Source organism: Thalia democratica, chromosome 1 (assembly GCF_965202585.1).
Source record: "Thalia democratica chromosome 1, ktThaDemo2.hap1.1, whole genome shotgun sequence".
Classification (NCBI taxonomy): domain Eukaryota; kingdom Metazoa; phylum Chordata; class Thaliacea; order Salpida; family Salpidae; genus Thalia; species Thalia democratica.
In genome coordinates this window covers 114,171,410-114,193,220 of record NC_139165.1, presented here as the reverse complement: position 1 = coordinate 114,193,220, position 21,811 = coordinate 114,171,410, and the positions used below count along the sequence as shown (strand labels likewise).

General features: G+C 23.9%; 1 protein-coding gene across 2 annotated transcripts; it reads left to right on the top strand.

Annotated features, from left to right (window-relative positions):
* The first annotated feature begins 237 nt into the window (after positions 1–237).
* On the top strand, positions 238–17,976 carry LOC145833405 (uncharacterized). 2 transcript variants are annotated; one of them, XM_082940594.1, is made up of 13 exons: positions 238–427; positions 841–941; positions 1,452–1,582; positions 1,934–2,060; positions 2,452–2,564; positions 2,927–3,248; positions 3,612–3,763; positions 4,427–4,571; positions 5,165–5,320; positions 13,592–13,776; positions 14,210–14,296; positions 16,186–16,323; positions 17,600–17,976. In XM_082940594.1, exons 1-13 carry the CDS (start codon positions 258–260, stop codon positions 17,690–17,692), a joined length of 1,920 nt encoding a protein of 639 aa, XP_082796720.1. In that variant the 5' UTR covers positions 238–257; the 3' UTR covers positions 17,693–17,976. The 2 variants fall into 2 exon arrangements, with proteins under 2 accessions (XP_082796720.1, XP_082796713.1); XM_082940587.1 differs by having other exon boundaries at positions 1,449–1,582.
* Positions 17,977–21,811: the final 3,835 nt, after the last annotated feature.

Below are 21,811 nucleotides of genomic sequence, written 5' to 3'. Positions count from 1 at the left end.
AATTTTATCACAATTTTCTTGTGTTTGGTTTAAGTTTTGAATAAGTTAATCTATTGTAAAATTTAATTTATATCTAGTATTGCTCTTAAGTATTTTCTTTAGTTCACAAGATTTCAATAAAAAAGTTTTCTACATTTTAAATTAAAAAATTTACAAACAATTTGTTTTTACTAGGTATTTACTAATTGTTCTACATAAATCTTTAAAATTTAACTCCTTTCTCCCCAAAACAGCTTTTTAAAATTAAACCTTCTCAAATGGAACAACCCAGCCCTAACACCCCTGTTGAGCCTTCACAGACTGAAGCTAATGACGTAGTAGCTAATAATGTAGTAGCTGATAATGAAGTAGCAGCTAGCGAGTCTAATGCTTCAGTTGAAAATTCACCATTGGATGAAACTCACTACGTTGATGCTAATAGCACCAGGTTTGTTTAAAATTATTAATCATGTTTGTTATAATTAGTAGTTAAAAGTTTAAAAACATTTTTTGTTGATGCTTACTCTACTTAATTTTGCTTTGTTTTTAATTTAAACAATTGGTAAAATGCTCTTGTACTATAAATCGTACTAATAACTGATTTATAATAAATAACGAGTATAATTATTATAATTCTACAAGGTATTATATATTTTTTTAATAACAAATTGGTATGTAATTTACTAACAATTTATTTCTTTGTACAATATAGTAGTTTTGATAATAATAAAATATTTTAATATTCTAATTACTAACAATATATTTCTTTGTACAATATAGTAGTTTTGATAACAACAAAATATTTTTTATATTCTTATTACTAACAATATATTTCTTTGTACAATATAGTAGTTTTGATAGAGACTCGTTGAACGAAGAGCAAAATTTGAACGATAGCTTGGATAAAAGCGTCACACTTCAACAAGTTGAAGAGGAAAAAAGTCTGGATAAGACTTTAGAAGGTGTGTACATTGTAAACTAAACTTGATATTAATAAAATAAGTTGCGAGTTTTAAAATATGTATACAAAACTTACTGTAAAAAATTTAAACTTTCCATAATAAAATTAACAAGTTGTTACTTCCCAAAATAAATTTGTTTATTAAAACTATTTCATAATAACTGATTTGATATCATTTTGTTGATGAATTATTCCATAAGTGCTGTTTTCCTCATCAGGTCTACATTGTTGTTATGATATTTTAAATACAAGGTCGTGAATTAAAAACAACTGTATTTAAAAAGTGTTTATACATTACCAATAGTTTAATAACAAGACAAGTAGTGTAAACATTTATATTTATAATTTAAATTATTTTTATTTTGAAGACAAGTATTTATGCTTTATAATTTCAATATATAATACATTAACACAAATTTTAAGAAATTAAGATTTAACCAACACCTTAATAAAGTTAGTATCGTAAATAAAAATATTAATAACTTTTATTGATACTAATTTAACACAGAAGATAAGGAGTCTTCTGACAAATCTTCAGGAAAATCTTTGGAGAGCGAACCTTGGGTGAAAATTGACGAAAACGAGGCTAATATGACGTCACAAACAAATGAAAACGACGAAGAGCAATCTAAAGTTGAACAGGTTGATTAAATAAAACAATTCAATAAAACAGTTCAATAAAACAATTAAAAGAAGACTATATTTTTGCTAGATACTTTATATGTAATAAGCAAGTTGCCATCAATTGTAAGCTCTTTAAGATTTAAGATAGTAAATTTGAAGTACATTTATATTATTTAAATTAAAATATTCATAGTTATTAATAGTAAACTTTGAATACTTGATATGTATTATACAAACTATTTTTAATCTGGTCATCAATTACTAAAAAAAATTGTAATAAATAAAGTTTTAACATTATATATAACATATGTTGAACTGTACATATATTTATAAAGTAAAACTCAAAAGTAATCACAATTTTCAACACAGCCCCTGCAAGAAAACCCATCCCAAGTTGATTCTCAATCCTCTTCAGCCAATGAAATATCAGAGGCCAAATTCGGAGTACTCAATAGCACTCTGACTTCTCAGTGGTCACAATCTGTTGAAGAAAAAGGTAAATGGTATAATTATATTTGTATATAAATAAAAACACAAAATAGTTATTTCTAAATATATAGTCTGTTATATTTTAAGTTTTAAGTTCTGCGTGCATTATAGCGCATTAACATCTCTGGGGTCACAGTCAGTTAAAGAGAAGGCATTTGAAAAAAAAGGTTAAGACAGGGTTGCCACCCAGTCAGGCAGACTAAAAACTGTAAGTTTTATTACTTAATGCCATTACCAAAAGCATTGAGAGACTTAGTTTGTCTATAATAAAACTTATTTTTTCAGTTTAAATATACAAAAAGGAACAGAATAACCAGCAATAGTTGAAGAGAGAAAGTATCAAACGTATCTACAACACATATTATTATTATTTAAACATTAACAATAAATATTAACAGCTGAGGAACAGCAACCAGTGGAAGTTGAAGAGAAAGAATCAAAAGTTTCAACTCCTGAAAGCGAACCTTGCGACTCTCCCAGGAGCAGTATTGAAGATGAAAAAGTTGAAGAGGTTAGTTTATTTAGTAAATGTATTACATATAATAATATATAAAATTATTAGTAATAGAAAATATTTATAATTATAATATAATATATATCAATAAATATTATACATAATAAGTAGCATTCGGTTCTCCCAGGAGTAGTATTGAAGATGAAAAGTGTTGAAAATGTTAGTTCACTTAATTACATATGTAAGTTGCTTGCAATTCACTTAGAAACAGTGTTGGTGAAGATTGAGAAATCTTTAAAGTTCCTAATTTAGTTTAATAAAACTTGAACCTAATATGAAAATAAATACTTTGTAAATGCTTAACACTGTCACTTTAATTGTAGTTGTTTTAATTCCTAACTTATATAAATAAACAATAGAACATGGAAGAAGCACAAATTACTGAGGAAAACGCAGAAGCCTCATCTTACGAAGTCCTTCAATCCCTCACCCAATCGGAAATGGGCATGAGCTTGAAGAGCCTGCCTGAATCTCCAATGAAAACTCAAGATTCCGCCGAAACTGAAGAGTCTCCCGCCAAAACTGAAGAATCTCCCGCCAAAACCAGTGAGGCGGAACAAACTGCTGGAGCGGAACAGAAGGAAGCTGCTATTACTGACAAGAAAGAGGCAGAAACTAGCGCAGAGAGTAAACCTGCTGAAGTTGAAAAACCAAAGGAGCCTGAAGATCTGGACGTTTTGGGTTCGTTTGAGTTATTATGTAGTTGTACTAAAAACTTTAAATTAAGTTTTAAGATTTAAGTTTTAATTTCACTGAACACTTTGAATTTTGAGAAAAAGTTTTCGTTTTTAAGTAGATTTTTAAGTTGTAGAATTAACTAGATGTGATAGGCTTTTTAAAGTTAATATCAGCGGTTCGAAACTATGCACTATACAGTGCTAACAAGCATAATATTCTAGTCACTCTTATATATAGTTTATTTGTGGTGAAGAGTTTTGCACTCTGGATATTCAATATTTGATAATGTTCTAGACTCTAGTTAGTATAACAAATAATTTGTTTTTACTAAATTTTGTTCTTATTTTCATGTTTAATTTCTTACAGGCAACGGTCTTATCATGAAGAAAATATTAGTTGAGAGCAATAAGGAAAAACCAACAAAGTATTCGTTTGTGACTGTTGTGGTCAGCTGTGAAAAGTTGAATATTGAACACGAAGAAATGAAATTTGTGCTCGCCGATGAAGAAGTTTGCCAGGTAAAAAATATTATTAATATTGTTAAACAATTATTTCAATATTACTACTTATTTAATTTGTATTGTACATATGTGTGTATATTTGAATTTATAAAAACGAAGAAATGAAATTTGTGCTTGCCGATGAAGAAGTTTGCCAGGTTGGAATAGTTTTTATATAAAAAATATTAATATTAATATAAAGTATTCTGGATTAAAAAAAAAAGAATAAAAATATGTTATTATTAGAAATATAGAGAATGATTGTTATGATGATTTTTACCAATTAAAAAAGATAAAAAGTTTGCCAGGTTGGAATGAGTAATATAAGTATTAACTATTCAAAATATAAGTTAAACCGTTTGTTAACAAAAGATAGCGATACAAATTAAGCAGTATTCTTTCTTTAATACACTAACTCATGTTTCTGTGTGTTAAACTAGTCAACACACTTCAACTGAGCTCTGTAAAAAAATAAATACTGTAATGAAAGAATATAACTAAAGTAGGTATGTACATGTTAAAAGATAAGGAAAGAATAGAAGCAGTGTAATAAAAGAAGGATACCTATAATTTATTATTATGAAAAATTAAAAACTTGTTATTGCATATTATAGTGTATAATTAAAATTTCCAGATAATAAAACAACCTGTTGTTTGTTTCCAATGATTTTTTTATTAAAGGCATTGGACTTAAGCGTACAAATGATGGACTTAAACGAAAAAGCACAAATCACTTCCGATGCAAAATACTGCGTTCATGCATTAGACAAAAAGAAGCTTGAATATAAGGAAGGAGAAAAAATTGTATACACAGTCGAACTAAGCAGTGTGTTTTTGTTTTAAATATTATTAGATTTGTAATTTATTTATTTAAGAAATATAATTAAAAGTATTTGGATGAAATTAGTTCTACATTGAATCTGAACAATATGCTTTAAATAATTTGTATTCAATTATTAATGTTTTATCGATAAAAGCACAATACAATTAAAAATAAAAAAAAAAGAAAAAAAATACTGGCTATGTTTATAAAATATTTATAAATAGAAGTATATGTTCATAAGAAAAAAAAGAAGTTGTGTAAATTACGAATAATAAGTAACATAACAATTATTTTTATCTGACATAGTGCAACTTTTTTTAACCTCATTTAGTATATAATTGTGTACAAGTAAATACAATCACTAATTTTTATGATTATCAACTTGTGTTTTCTTAAACTTAACTTTCTAATTAAGATATTGTTTTATTGGAACAAAACTGGTTGAATTAAATAGTCACAGTAAAAGTTTTTAAGAAAAATAAATCATCAACAGAATGTGAACCAGGTCCATGCAGCCCTACCACTGATATCAATTAGACAATAATATAAATAATTTAAGACATTGTTAATAATAAAAAAAATAATTTTTTCAACAGAATGCGAACCGGGTCCTTACAGCGCAACCACCGACGTCAACTTGAAGCTGGAATGGGCGAACAGCAAGAAATTACAGGGAAACAATTATTACTCGAAACAAATGTTCGTACAATCTGCTAAAATATACTCCAAAGTTGTCGGAGTTCTCAAATTAGGTTAATTATTTGTTTATTATGAATAAACATAACATAGGCTAATTAATTATTTGTTGTAAACAATTACTACTCGAAACAATTGTTCGGACAATCTGCTAAAATATACTCCAAAGTTGTCGGTATTCTCAAATTAGGTTAATTATTTGTTTATTATTATTAAACATGATATAAGCTAATTAATTATTTGTTGTAAACAATTATTACTCCAAACATTTGTTTACTCTGCTCAGGCATATTCAAAATTTGTTAGAAATTATACTGAAACTTATACTAAAAAACTAGTACTTTAAATTCTAAAATAAAAATTAAGAAAACCCGGAAAAGAAATCCAACATTTTTTTGGCAACCCTGAATCCCTGAAAACTCAACTCATTAAAAGTATACTAGTTCGAAATTGTGAACATTTATTTTAAAAGAATATAACCGTTTTGTAATATATCTCTTCATTTACTATAATAAAACTTGTTAAGAAATATGTTAAAGTACTTTAAAGGGTTATGTTAAATAAAAATGTGTAGGTTGGAAGAAAGAACAATCAAAACATAATTTAGTTGATCTTAGTTTATATGTTTTTAATCGGTCAAATTTTTTAAACAGTAATTTGCATTAAATATTTGTAGTGACGTCATATAATTTTTTAAATAAAATTAACTTTTTTGTTTCAAACAAATTTAAGTTGCTTCTTGCTTAAGGCGACAGTCTTTGAACAGCATTTAAAAATTTAAAGCCATTTCGATGAAACGGTAAATTTTAAAATTATAATTGCGAAACTTGGTTTATAAAATCAGGGTTGCCAAAATACCTGGAATTTGGAAAGATGAGAAATAGCCCTGGAGTTTTGAACAGTTTTTACATGTTTAAAAATTGAATACTGATTAGTTATTTAAAACTCATATACAATTTATTTTTCTATTATTTAGAGTTTTATTTATTCTAAAACACATTTAAAGTATCGTTACAGTATTAAAAAATATCACTATAATATTTAAGACAGTTTCTACTCTCAATTTTGTTTTAAAAATTGACAAAAATAAACTGTACCTTCGAAAACCTGGAAAGAAAACCTTTTGCGACCCAGTAAATAGTTCTACACATAGTTTTAAATTTAAAATCTCATACAAGTCCATGATATTTTTCCTATTTTCAACAGTAATTTGTACCATTTAAACTAAACTGCTGTAAATATACTAATATACTTAAATAAAAAATTTCTAATACATTTTAATTTGATCAAAGTTAAGGAAACATGCTGGTCTGAAACTGTTGTTCAAATTGAAATTATATTTTATATTGTTCTGGTTTATTTATTTCTTATTAAATCTATAAATTAAACTAAGTTATATTTTTATTACAGTATTTTTTATATTTTTCGATTGTGTAACAAACTCTAAGTCTAACTTAGTAAAAAAAACGTAATTGCTCTTACAGTTTTATTTAAGTTTGATTAGATGTTGTTAAATATTCTTAGAACAGGTCGTATTTTATCTAAATAAAGATAAGAAGTAGCTAAAAAAGACAATGATTAAAGTTAGTTTTTGGCGTAGTCTATACATTAGCCATAGATAAAAAATATATAACAGTAGTTTTGCTATTTGAAAGTTTGACTTATTGTGTTTCTGGCTGTTATAAATGCTTTTAATTTTCACATAATCAATTTTGATAAAAAAGATGGTTTTCGTTTTGAGAAAAGCTTGACAAACCGCTTTTCTGATTTGAAAAAAATGGCCAAATAAAATAGATGGCTTTTAAAACTTCAGATTACTTCAGAGTTGCTAGAGTTCTAATGTGAAAATAAAAAATAAGTTTGAAAGTAAACCAGAGTACTAATGGTGTAAGTTTATTTAAAAGAAAAATATTTATGTTCATTTACTTTAATAAGACTTATGATCATTTGTTTTATAATTGGCTTCAATTGAAATGTTTAAAGTGATAACATAAAAGGCTGAAAATGGTTTCGATATTTTATTATAATTAAGTTAATTTTTTAGCTCTTTAAGTTTTTAATCAATTCAAAATTTGAAACTAAAAATTCACAAAATCTTAATAATGACGTCATATAGTTTTTCTAACATATTGAATTTTTTAAATTTAATTAATATAACGTTGCCTCTCCTGAGAAATCTTCAAGTACTATAACCACCATTCGATTTTTTAACCAGTACTGACTGGCACAATACTTTATCATATTTTTAATCCCCTAAAACTAAAAAAAAAACAGACTGTTTTCCCAATAACAATGTTTCCCAAAAGTGGATATTATCGTTCTTTAAGGGGTGATTTTGGCTATTAATTAGCGACAAAATGAATTAATGAATTGGTAATTAAGTAGAAAATGGGATTTTTCTAACAAAGAGGGGCCGATTATGAAAATGATAGGGTTGCCAAAAAATCTTTAATTTGTGAAATTATGCAAAAAAACCTGGGTTTTTAAACATGTAAAATGACGAAATATCAACTAGGTACGAAAAATTTTTCATATACAATTTTTTTTTGTTTCATTTAGAATCTGATTTATTATAAAAGACATTTATAGCCGCATCACAGTATTTTTCCAGTACATTTATATTATAAAAGACAGTTGCTTCTATATTGAGCTTACTTTATACTTAAAATTCACAAAAAAGTTTTTACTTTCAAAAAATTGAAGAAATTTAGCAAACCTTGAAAGAAATTTCAAAAAATCAACCCTGAAGGAGTTTGGGAATTGCATGAAATTGATTCCGTAAATAAAAATAAATTCGAAAATATTAGTTTTTGTGTGCTTTAGTCTGTTTATCTAGATAATTTTAAACCAGTTTAGTCAATTTGGTATATCGAAAGGCCATGCTTATTAGTTTTGTCAAAATGAAGGAAATTTGTGCTTTTTCGAACTGTTGTACTTGAGGTTTTTTTCAACTCAGATATTGTGGTTTGCTATTTCAAAAAGTTTGTTGGTTTTTTTAAACGTTTATCGTATTCTCAATTACTTCCAAACGTTGAGCGATTGTCTAGGTATTAAGGATGTACTATAAAGGAAAAAAAATAGTTGTGTTTTCATCAATGTGTATTAAGATCTTTTTTTATAATGATACATTTACTTCAATATAGTAAACATTTAATAACACTTGAAATATTACTATTTATTTTAGTTTTCAAAGTTTTAAACGCTTCTAATATTACTATTTAATATACTGAAATATACTGCTTAAATATACTAAAACGTTGTTGTGCTAGAACTAGATTTATTATTTATTTGATTTTATTAACTGTTGTTTAATTTGATCCATTATGTTCAAAATACTACATAAGATTGTTTAATTCTGTTTTATGTTTAATTCTGTTTTTTATGTTAATAAAAACATAAAAAAAAAGTATAAAATCCCAAACATTTGCATGCGTATTTGAATTAAAAAACTAAAATTAAAAGGTAAAACCTTTTTAATAGTTCGCATCTAAACTTTGCAGTATCGTCATATGATTTTACACACAAACATTAGTTTTCAAATATTATATATATATATATATATGTGATGCTTTTTCTGTTTAAACTCAACGGGATGATTAACCTTGATACTTGAACCAGTTTAATGAACTGGTTTATAAAATAAATAAAATAAATATATATATACCAAACATTTGCAAAGTAGTTGTCTGAAAGTTAAATATTAAATATTTCAGTTTGTTTTGTATTTTTATTGGTCAATTATGTGTTGAAAGTTATTAGAAAATTTTAATACTATAGATAGTTTTTGTTTACAAGTTGTCTAGACTCATAAGTTGTTTAAATTATCAAGTTATGGTGGTATTTTATCATAGTAATGGGTAGATAATAAGTAGTAAAACAATAATTATAATAATGATAAAATTTTTATGTTTTGCATTATAGCTGGGTTTCTCAAAGCGGGCGTTAATATTTGTTTGCAAAATATATGTTTTTATGTTAAGCTAAATTTACGATAAAATCTTCTTATACCTCAATTAAACTAGTATATTGACTTCGTTCATAAAATCATAGAGTATAAAATAAAGATTAATTAAAAATGAGTTATATTAGTTAGCTTTTAAATTTGGGGTTGCCAAAAAACCTGAAATCTTAAAAAACCTATAAAATGAAAAATTAGAAAAAAAAAATTGTCTACTTTGTCCAAATTAGAAAAAAGTTATGATTTATTGCTCTTTTATTGTTAACATAAACTATACCATCAGACCACAAGCCCTAGGCAGACTAAGACCAAAACTTGAGTCTCACGGCAAACGAAAGTCCAGGCTTAGGCTTATGTAGACTTTCGCCGATGTTTTTGTTGATCTTTCATTTTTATTTAAAAACTGTTTATGTTGGTTTTTTATCACTATAATGGATAAATAAGATGTAGTTTCAAAAGTTTAAACTATGAGAATGTTCAAGTTTTTTCATGCTTTGATTTATAGCAGGGTTTCTCAAAGTGGGTTTTAATATTTTTTTGCAAAATATATGTTTGCATGTTAAGCTGTCATTTACGATAAATCCTTGTTTGTATCTCAATAAATATAGTTTATATATTTTGTAAATTCATAGGAATTACCCATGTAAATTTATAATGAAATTTAATATTTTTAAAGGCCTTTTATATTCGTTTTTTTATTATTTTTTGAAATTGTTGTGATAACATTATGAAGCACAGTTGTTTCAACAAAACTGCTATTATTTATAAAATGTTAGACAACTTAAACATCTTTTTGTGTAAAAATTATTAACCAACAAAAATAACAAAAATAAGCTGGGTGGAATTAAATACAATTTTTTCTAAAAGGAGATAAGTATTTTTAAATCATTTACTATGCTAAAACTTATCCCAGCCCAGTTAAAGTACTTTAAATCAAATTTGTTTTAATTAAAAGTAAATTTATAGGTTCAAAATAAAGAAGGTTTAAACAGATATTGATGTTTAAATATTTTTCATCATAGTTTAGTAAAGAGGTCAGTAGGTATTTGTTGTTCGCGGACCTAATTTCAAAAAAAAATCGTCTGTCGAAGTTTGAGTTTTTGCTCTTCACTTCAAGCCTCAGAATATCTAGTGTGATTTCAAAAAAACTATTTATCAACCACATTCGCAGACCGAACTTTTACCTTTCATGCGCCGCAGTTTGCTGACCCCTGGTTTTAAAATTACTAAAAAATAAAAAAAAAATCGAAAATGCACGAAAACTAAGTAGTGACGTCATATAATTTTTAATACAAGTTTAATTTTTTATTTTCAAATAATATGCGCTTCCCAGTTGTAAAATAATAAATTTAATGAAATTGTTTGCCATTTTGAAACCAGTTCCACGAATTGGCTTTATAATTAGCAATAGTTATGATAATAACAAATTGTACAGTAATTTTCTTTTTTTGTACCAACATATGTGATAATTTATGTGATAAACTATTAAAAAAAAAATTGTTCACTTATCAGCTTTAACTAGAAAAAACTTTAAATCCCGATTCTTGTTTGATTGAACTTGTAGCTGAATGTAGGGGTGGGAAACGTTTTTAGTCGTAGGCTGGATGTTAAAAGTTTGTGTTAAAATAACAATTAAACAACATTTACATGAAATTTCCGTTGTGAAATCATATTAGTAAAAATTTTATGTTTTAGTTGTAGTTAAGTTTACGTTGTTCTGAACTTTGTATCATTCAGAATTGAATAAAATTTTGAGCTATTTGTAATCGTTTTAATGTAATGGTGTATATATCAAATTAATAAAGTATCTGCCATGCCGTTGAAAAATTATTAACAGAATTGTTTTTTTTGAACTACTTGAATTAAAAAATAAACTTCTAATCCCGATTCTGATTTATTTGGAGTTTGTAGCTAAATGTAGTGGGTAGTTTCAGATTAAGTATAAATCAGTTTATCATAACATTGTTCTACAATAAATGTGGCACTATTTTTACATTTTCAAGCCAGGTTGATAACCTGTTGTAATTGTAACATCTTCTTTCAAACAAGACCAATGAACTGTCGGATAAGAACAGGGTTTGAAATTTTGTAAAGTAATTCTTAATAAATTGTCCAACAATTTACAAAGTATAAGACATACACAAGTACAACTAAATAAATCTACAAATAAAAAGTATTTAACATACACAAGTACAGCTAAATAAATCTACAAATAAAAAGTATTTAACATACATAAGTACAACTAAATAAATCTGCAATTAAAAAGTATTTAACATACATAAGTACAACTAAATAAATCTGCAATTAAAAAGTATTTAACATACATAAGTACAACTAAATAAATCTACAAATAAAAAGTATTTAAAATATACAAGTGCAACTAAATAACTCTACAAATAAAAGTATTTAACATACATAAGTACAACTAAATAACTCTACAAATAAAAGTATTTAACATACATAAGTACAACTAAATAAATCTGCAATTAAAAAGTATTTAACATACATAAGTACAACTAAATAAATCTACAAATAAAAAGTATTTAAAATATACAAGTGCAACTAAATAACTCTACAAATAAAAGTATTTAACATACATAAGTACAACTAAATAAATCTGCAATTAAAAAGTATTTAACATACATAAGTACAACTAAATAAATCTACAAATAAAAAGTATTTAAAATATACAAGTGCAACTAAATAACTCTACAAATAAAAGTATTTAACATACATAAGTACAACTAAATAACTCTACAAATAAAAGTATTTAACATACATAAGTACAACTAAATAAATCTGCAATTAAAAAGTATTTAACATACATAAGTACAACTAAATAAATCTACAAATAAAAAGTATTTAAAATATACAAGTGCAACTAAATAACTCTACAAATAAAAGTATTTAACATACATAAGTACAACTAAATGAATCTACAAATAAAAGTATTTAACATACATAAGTACAACTAAATAAATCTACAAATAAAAAGTATTATACATACACAAGTACAACTAAATAACTCTACAAATAAAAGTATTTAACATACAAAAGTACAACTAAATAAATCTGCAATTAAAAAGTATTTAACATACATAAGTACAACTAAATAAATCTACAAATAAAAAGTATTTAACATACACAAGTACAACTAAATAACTCTACAAATAAAAGTATTTAACATACATAAGTACAACTAAATAAATCTACAAATAAAAAGTATTTAACATACACAAGTACAACTAAGTAACTCTACAAATAAAAAGTATTATACATACATAAGTACAACTAAATAAATCTACAAATAAAAAGTATCAAACATACACAAGTACAACTAAATAAATCTGCAAATAAACAGTATCAAACATACACAAGTACAACTAAATAAATCTGCAAATAAACAGTATCAAACATACACAAGTACAACTAAATAAATCTGCAAATAAAAAGTATTAAACATTTACAAGTACAACTAAATAAATCTGCAAATAAAAAGTATTTAACATACATAAGTACAACTAAATAAATCTACAAATAAAAAGTATTAAACATTTACAAGTACAACTAAATAAATCTACAAATAAAAAGTATTTAACATCCATAAGTACAACTAGATAACTCTACAAATAAAAAGTATCAAACATACACAAGTACAACTAAATGACTATAAAAATAAAAAGTATTTAACATACATAAGTCCAACTAAATAAATCTGCAAATAAAAAGTATTTAACATACACAAGTACAACTAAATAAATTTACAAATAAAAAGTATTTAAAATACACAAGTACAACTAAATGAATCTACAAATAAAAAGTATCATACATACACAAGTACAACTAAGTAAATCTACAAATAAAAAGTATTATACATACACAAGTACAACTAAATAATCTATAAATAAAAAGTATCAAACATACACAAGTACAACTAAATAAATCTACAAATAAAAAGTATTTAAAATATACAAGTACAACTAAATAAATCTACAAATAAAAAGTATTAAACATACACAAGTACAGCTAAGTAACTATGATGATATTAGTTATGAATTATTAACTGACTTAATGCAAGCAATTATCAGTGAAATGCCAACAAAGTTAAATTATGCAATAAAACTTTGACATATTTAAACATCATATCTTTATTCTAGCAATGTGCCAAGAAATCGCAGAGAAAGAATTGACAGATTGCAAGCAATTATCAGTGAAATATTATTAAAATACATGTATTTATTTCAGCTATGTTCCAAGAATTATTAAAGAAAGAACAGTCTGAATTCAAGTAAATATCAGTAAAAGGCTTGAATAACTAAATACTAACAGTTATCGGTGAAATATAATTAAAATAAATATAATTTTTCAGCGATGAGCCAGGAAATTTCTGAGAAAGAAATGACTGATTGCAAGCAATTGTCGGTGAAGTGCTTGAACAACGCAGCGGCTTGCCACATCAAAACTGAGCAGTGGTCGAAATGCGTGCAAAGCTGCACCGAAGCTGAAAACATTCAGAAGAGTGGCAACATCAAGACTCTGTTGAGGAAGGGAAAGGTTCGTTGTGGTTTTAATAAAATTTTATAAGTCAGAATTTTTGTATATTAAAAGAAATACTTTTAACTAAAGGAAAGATGTCTTGAAACAATACGAAAAAATCTAGTTCTTTTGAATTTTTTGTTTAAAACTATTAAAATATAACAACTTTTAATGAAAATGTTTTTTGTGAAACCTTCATAGGTTGTTTGAAAATATAGTCATGAATTTTGTATTGGTAGTTTTGTGAACAAAAACAAACGGAAACTTTTGTATAACATGTGTTTAAAATTTATAATTTTGTATTTACTACTAAAAAGTATTTTATTGAAAAAATTCAAGTATGTCGTGCTATGTACCAATTAGTTTATAACAGGCAGAACTAAGATAAAAAAAAGATGTCATTTTACTTTTGATTATTTATTTATAATAATATTTATTATAATTCAAACAGGCATTAGCGAAACTGGGCAAAGAAAAAGATGCAATTTCAGTTTTGAACAAAGCTTTGAAATTAGACCCAGAAGCTAAAGATGTTCAGGTTTAATATAAATTATTTTTGAAAAGTATACGCCATTAGGAAAAATGTTAGATCTAGGTTATTAACTAGCTCATGTATTTATGATACAGCTTATTTTTTAATGAATGTAAAGATATTTGTTGAAATGAAATACTAATAATATATCTTAGTCACAAATATTCTACATACATAAAAGTTTTTGACTTATGATTACACAAATCTGTTTAAGCATATTTATATTATGTTGTATTTTAATAACTGATCATGTTCTTTTAAGTATGGTATTAATTAAGTATTATTTATCAAAAACAATTTAGATCGTTTATACACAATTAAAACTGTTTTTATTAACATGTTGTAATATTTTAACATTATTCAGAACAAACTGGAAAGAAAATTTAACAAGTTAGAAGCATTATAATTTATACTACAAAAATAAAATAGTTTAATTTTTTAAAAACCATTTCAACTAACAGTAAAATTTAGTCATTTTAATCTTATAAAAATATATTATTACCATAGTTTAATGAATAGTTTAAATATCATTTAGAACTAACTTCAAAGAACAGTTAAGAAATTAAAAGTAACTTTTTGTTATATTGGCATTATTTAAAATAATTTAGTTATAATTACAAAGAAAAGTTGAGAAAATATTTAATATAATAATTTAATATGTTATCTAAATTTTATATTATATTGTCATAGTTAAGTTTTACATGATTTTAATATATAATAATGATTTAATTTTATTCAGAACGAGTTACAAAGAACAATTAAAAGTTAAAAGCAACAGTTAAAAAACTAGAAGCAAATTTTCTTATATCAGCATTATTTTGTATTAGGATAATCATAATCTAATACTGTTTTAATATATAATTATATATTAATATATTAATATAATAATATATTAATGATTTTAATATATAATAATATTTTAATGTTATTCAGAACGAGTTACAAAGGACAGTGAAGAAATTAGAAGCTATATAAAATTTTTAAATATATAATAATATTTAAATATTATTCAGAACGAATTACAAAGAACATTAAAGAAATTAGAAGCTATATAAAATTTTTAAATATATAATAATAATTAAATGTTATTCAGAACGAGTTACAAAGGACAGTGAAGAAATTAGAAGCTATATAAAATTTTTAAATATATAATAATAATTAAATGTTATTCAGAACGAGTTACAAAGGACAGTGAAGAAATTAGAAGCTATATAAAATTTTTAAATACATAATAATGATTCAATATTATTCAGAACGAGTTACAAAGGACAGTGAAGAAATTAGAAGCTATATAAAATTTTTAAATATATAATAATGATTTAATATTATTCAGAACGAGTTACAAAGGACAGTGAAGAAATTAGAAGCTATATAAAATTTTTAAATATATAATAATAATTTAATGTTATTCAGAACGAGTTACAAAGGACAGTGAAGAAATTAGAAGCTATATAAAATTTTTAAATACATAATAATGATTCAATATTATTCAGAACGAGTTACAAAGGACAGTGAAGAAATTAGAAGCTATATAAAATTTTTAAATATATAATAATGATTTAATATTATTCAGAACGAGTTACAAAGGACAGTGAAGAAATTAGAAGCTATATAAAATTTTTAAATATATAATAATAATTTAATGTTATTCAGAACGAGTTACAAAGGACAGTGAAGAAATTAGAAGCTATATAAAATTTTTAAATATATAATAATAATCTAACATTTTATTCAGAACGAATTACAAAGGACAGTGAAGAAATTAGAAGCTATATAAAATTTTTAAATATATAATAATAATTAAATATTATTCAGAACGAATTACAAAGAACAGTAAAGAAATTAGAAGCTATATAAAATATTTAAATACATAATAATAATCTAATGTTATTCAGAACGAGTTACAAAGGACAGTGAAGAAATTAGAAGCCAGCAACAGGAAGCAAAAAGAAATGTATGGAAGAATGTTTGGTGGCAGCAGTAAGGATAAGAAAGAAACAACTACTGCTGCAACTACATCTGAATCATCATGGGTTTGTTTTGTTTGTAGTTAATGTATATGATAATATGATTCAGGGTTGTCACTTTACCTGGAATAGCCTGGAAAAACCTGGAGTTTGAGAAATTTTGAAAAAAAAACCTGAAATTTTAACAATTTTCACATGTTCATAGGTAAAATTTTGATTTGACTTAAAAAATCTATCATATAAAAACATATTTAAAGTAGCTTACAGTATCTTTTCAATGTTTTTATAGTATTTAATACAGTTTCTTAACTTAAACTTAACTTTAAACTAAAAATAGACCCAAAAATGTGTACTTTTAAAAACCTGGAAAAAGTTTTTTTTTAATGAGTGGCAACCTTAAATGATTGTAAGGTGTTAGTAAGGAAAAGAAATAAACTTTGACTATCGCTACAGATGTAATTTTGAATACTACAGTAGAACTATTAAAAAAAAACCATTACAGACATATTTAGTATTAATATTATTATGTATTAAATAAATATATGTGATAAACTGATGGGTGGTAGTAATAAGAATAAGAAAGAAAAAATTAGAATCGTCATGGGTTTGATTATCAAAAAATTGTTTGTAAACTAATAACTGAAAAAGTACATCAACTTTGTCAGAGAATAACACTTCTTGGGTTTATATGAGATTATGAAGTGTTAGAAATTATCCGTATTAATAAGGATAATGAAAATTCAACAATTATCATTACAGATGCTACTTTATATAAGCAGTAGCCATATTTTACAAATTTTAAGTAATTAACATTATAACAAATAAAGTTAATATTAGTATTGGTGTATTTTACCTATACTGTTTTTTCAGTTTACAACTACAAATATAAAGTAGTAGCAATAAAATAAATGTAAAGTAGAATGAATATAATTATTTAAATTTTTTCAGTTTACAACTACAAATGTAAAGTAGTAGCAATATAATAAATATAAAGCAGAATAAATATAATAATTTAAATATTTTTTTTTAGTTTACAACTACAAATGTAAAGTAGTAGCAATAAAATAAATGTAAAATAGAATGAATATAATTATTTAATTTTTACAGTTTACAACTACAAATATAAAATAGTAGCAATAAAATAAATGTAAAATGAATATAATAATATTTTTATTTTTTCAGTTTACAACTACAAATATAAAGTAGTAGCAATTAAATAAATGTAAAGTAGAATGAATATAATAATTATTTAATTTTTTTTCAGTTTACAACTACAAATATAAAGTAGTAGCAATAAAATAAAAGTAAAGTAAAATGAATATAATAATTTAAATTTTTTCAGTTTACAACTACAAACATCATAGCTGGAAGTTCAGTCGTTGCGATAGCAGCTTGCCTATACGGAATTTTCTATTATCAGAAGATTAATTCATAAATTAATTATTTATACCACCTTATATAGGCAATTTGGTTGAAAAAAATTACATGGAAACATTTTTAATTTCAAAAAAAATTATATAAAAATACAAATATTCATCAAATTAACAAGGTTTTGAAAATTACTTTCTACATTTAATGGTTAAATTTAATAAATAATACATATTTAAACAATAGTTACAATTTTTTGTTTTATTCTCAATGAGTACATTTATAAGTTAAGTGTTTAAAAGTTTTAGTAGTTCAAACAATGAATTTTTCCTATTTCTTTTTTATTATTATTTGCAGTAGATTTATTAAAAGTTAAAGTTTATTTTTACTGCTTTTTTGTTTGTTTATTTAGGAAAATCGAATGTTAATTTAATGTACAATTTTTCTTTATTTTGTTATTACTAATTTACATGATACATTTAATAAAGTAATTACACGAACTGTTTTGTTATGTTTTAAATTATTACTTTATAATAGACTTACCTTGAATTATTTATATTTCTTTATAAAAAATTCAAAGTTCTCTTTGATTAAAAACTTAAGCTAGAATAATGGTAGTGTATAAATATAGGTTACTATACACAGTTACAAATGGTACACATATTTTTTATGTTTTAAATCAATACTTTGTAATAGACTAAGTTTGAGTTATTTATATTTTTAGTAGAAATTTCAAAATTCACTTTGATTAAAAACTTGGAATAATTGTAGTGTATAAACATAAGTTACTATACACAGTTAAAAAAAGTATTAAAAATTAGTAGAATGTGTCCATATATATATATATATATATATATGTATAGAAATCTTTGAATACTATAGCCCTATAAAACATTTGTTTATTGATAAGTTTTCCAATCGTTAAATTATGAAGAAAGAATTAAAAAACTAAGATTAGTTAAGAAGAACAACTTATTTTATCAGATAAATAATAAACCTTTGTAAACGGTCGTTTAATAATAAATTTAATTTATGAGTTATACAGGGTGGCCACTAAACCTAGAATACTGGAAAAACCTGGAGTTTGAAAATTTAGGCTTAAAAAACTTTGAACTCGACAATATTTCTATAAGTACTTATCATTTGAACATAAATCATTAAAAGGCATGGAATTTCAAACAACTTTTACATATTAAATAGTTAAATTTTGATTTGACACAAAAAATCTATCATAAAGATACAAGTTTATGGTTTTCATTAAAAGTTTTTTTTAAAGCACATTTAAGTTAGCTTAACAGTATATTTCCAATATTGTTATAATATTTAACTCAGTTTTTTACCTTTAACTTAATTTTAAACTTAAAATACACCCATAAAACTTGTAGCTTTAAAAACCTGGAAAAAATCCTCAAAAATCAGTGGCCACTCTCTGGTTATAGTTTTATAAATGTTACTACAACAAAAAATACCTTTTTAACAAAATTTAAAGTTTGATAAATATTTTTTTAAATATTACGAAACATTAAATATAAGTGTTAAATAGCTCACTAACTAAAATTTAAGTTGAAAAAAAATATATATATATTTTATTTATACAGTGTTCTGTTAAAGGTATACATCTATCACAGCAACAAAACCTAAGCTTTAACAAAAAAATGCTTTTTATAATTTAAACAAACTTTTAGAACAGCTAATGTAAAATAAAACAGAAAAACTTTAAGTACAGTCATCAAATTAAAGTATTATTAAGCGTAGCAATCTTGAATAAATGTTTTATTTAAGAATAAGTAAAAGTAATATAGAACTTCAATTAAAAAAAAAAACTTATTGTTATTTACAATATTTATGTTTGTTATATAATTATCACCTAATTGCAGTTAAGGTGTTAAAACAAACAAAAGTTTAATTATTTACTTGCTTATCTTTAACTGCTACAAATTCATTTATTTAGTAAATATTTTTGTTTAGTATGTAAATTTCAGTGTTTTTTGAAAAGCTCGTTAGGCATTTTGTAGTTTTCATATTGTTTTCTTTAGTATGAAGATTTCTTTGTTTTTTGAAAATTTTGTAAGGCTGATTTTATGTAGTATTTAGACTGTTGTATAGGTAGTAGTTATCGGTTTATATATATATTTGCTTTTGATTTGATTTTCAGTGAACTTTAGTGCTTACTGAATATTTTTTTGTTAAATTTCGCTTTTAAAGTTCTATTTTAAAGTTACGCAGCTTTAACTAATACTGTCTGCGATAAAAACTATTAGTAAAGTTAGCGCACTGAAAAAAAATGCTTACAAATCCTGTTTTAGTATACAAGTGAACATAAAACTTAAAATTACTAAATAACAAGATCAAAAGTATTCAAACACGATCATTTGATTAATGGACAAAAAAAAAGAATATGTTTGTAATCATACACTGAGAATATTTTAACCTGAAAAAATGCTGTTGTATTTGTTTTTAAATAAACTTAAATTAAGCCAGTTAAGTATTTTAAATTAAGCTAAACGGCTACTTAAGCATAAAAAAAAACGAAGAGTCTGTTTTCAATCTGAAGTTTCACGTTAAGACACTTAAAAATCTTAAATTGCATTGTTTGAATTTTATATAGTTTTTTTCTACCAAAAAACTTTGACTTTAATGAAACAAATTTATAATTTCAATTTTGAACTCCCTAATTTGTATTAAAATGTTATAAGCATTTATACATTAGTAGTTACTCTATCATTATTACACTGGAGATAAAGGAATATATTAATTTGAATCTTTTTATTTTGCTTTATACTTTTTATAACCTCTCCTAAACTGTTAGACACAAAGTACAGTGAAAACTTGCTTTCAGTAGTTTGTAATTAAACTTAAATACTTTTTTTTTAATTGCAACAGTTTAGGTTTAGGTTAAATTTTCATTTACAATCTTAATTTAAAAGTAAACATTTTTTTTCCTAGAACAGTTTACAAATATATTATATTTATCGTTTTTTTTAAATATTTTTTTTGAGCTAGATATTGTTCTAGGTTTTAAAAAGTAGTTTAAACAAGTTTGGTACAGCATGTACTTATAGATTTTTCTTTTTGTATAACTATACTATTATTAAGCTATATTCCAATTGATTCTGTCAAAAAGATGATATTTTAGTTTTTATTTTTTTGTTGAACAAGTTGACATTTTTTTCAGAAAAAAGTAAATGTAAACAAACTATGTCGAATCTACAAGATAACAGTAACGAAAGGTAAGAAATTAATAAATATTTTTTTTTGTAATTATAAAATATTAACATAACTTTTCAAAAATTTATAATACAAAGTTTTATAACTAAAAGCATAAAAAAAACTAAAAATTTAAAACACCCTTTGCCAGCTATAATTCTAAATTCTATCCTGTTAAGTTAATTACTTAGAAAAAAATGATAATTTTAATATATTTAGTTTAATAACTTCGTACTAAACATGTTTTTAAAGTAAGTGAGCCTACTATTGTTATTCTTAGTCAGTATAAAATTAAAAGTCTTGACTTTTTCATCATTTTTCAACCTTTATAACATTTTTAAACTTTTTCAAATGAATATAAACTTAAGATAATGTTAAAAAATTATATCTAGTTTTATTTTAATTCAACATTCTAAAAACTTCCTATAGTTTAACTCAGTAGACAAGTGTTTAAATCTTTTTTGAGTCTAAAAATTTGCTGATAGTAACATTTATTTTATAGCAGTGGAACATATTTAAACTAGTAGTTGCAAAAATAATTTGAATTTTCAAAATACAAATTATGTAAAAGTAAGCTTGTTGATATCTTACAGCTTTACTACTTTAATCAAAATAAAAAACCAATAAAAACTTAATTTTACAAAAATTACAGCAAAATAAATACTACTATATTTTTTAGAAATGCTAAAACAGTCATTCATACTCATATTTATAACGATAAGACGATAAATGTAAGTGACAATTCTAAAATAGGAACAATTTTTACGGAAGCAAAGGACCAAGGTTAGAAACTATTAATAATAAAAAGTTAAAAGTTTTTCAGTTGTTTAATTGAAATTATTAAAACAAAAAAAAAATATAAATACATTAACACTTTACCTTTTTCAAAAATACGTTTTTATAGTCTTTTTGCAAAGTTCTACATTTGTAAAGTACAAAGTAAATAGAAAATTTTCCTAGAGGTTAACATATACTAATT

Coding starts and splice junctions, on each gene's coding strand:
- LOC145833405 (XM_082940587.1), top strand. CDS start 258: ATGGAACAACCCAGCCCTAACACCCCTGTTGAGCCTTCACAGACTGAA. Junction 14,297..16,185: donor CAGAAGCTAAAGATGTTCAG/GTTTAATATAAA, acceptor AATGTTATTCAG/AACGAGTTACAAAGGACAGT. Junction 16,324..17,599: donor CTACATCTGAATCATCATGG/GTTTGTTTTGTT, acceptor AAATTTTTTCAG/TTTACAACTACAAACATCAT.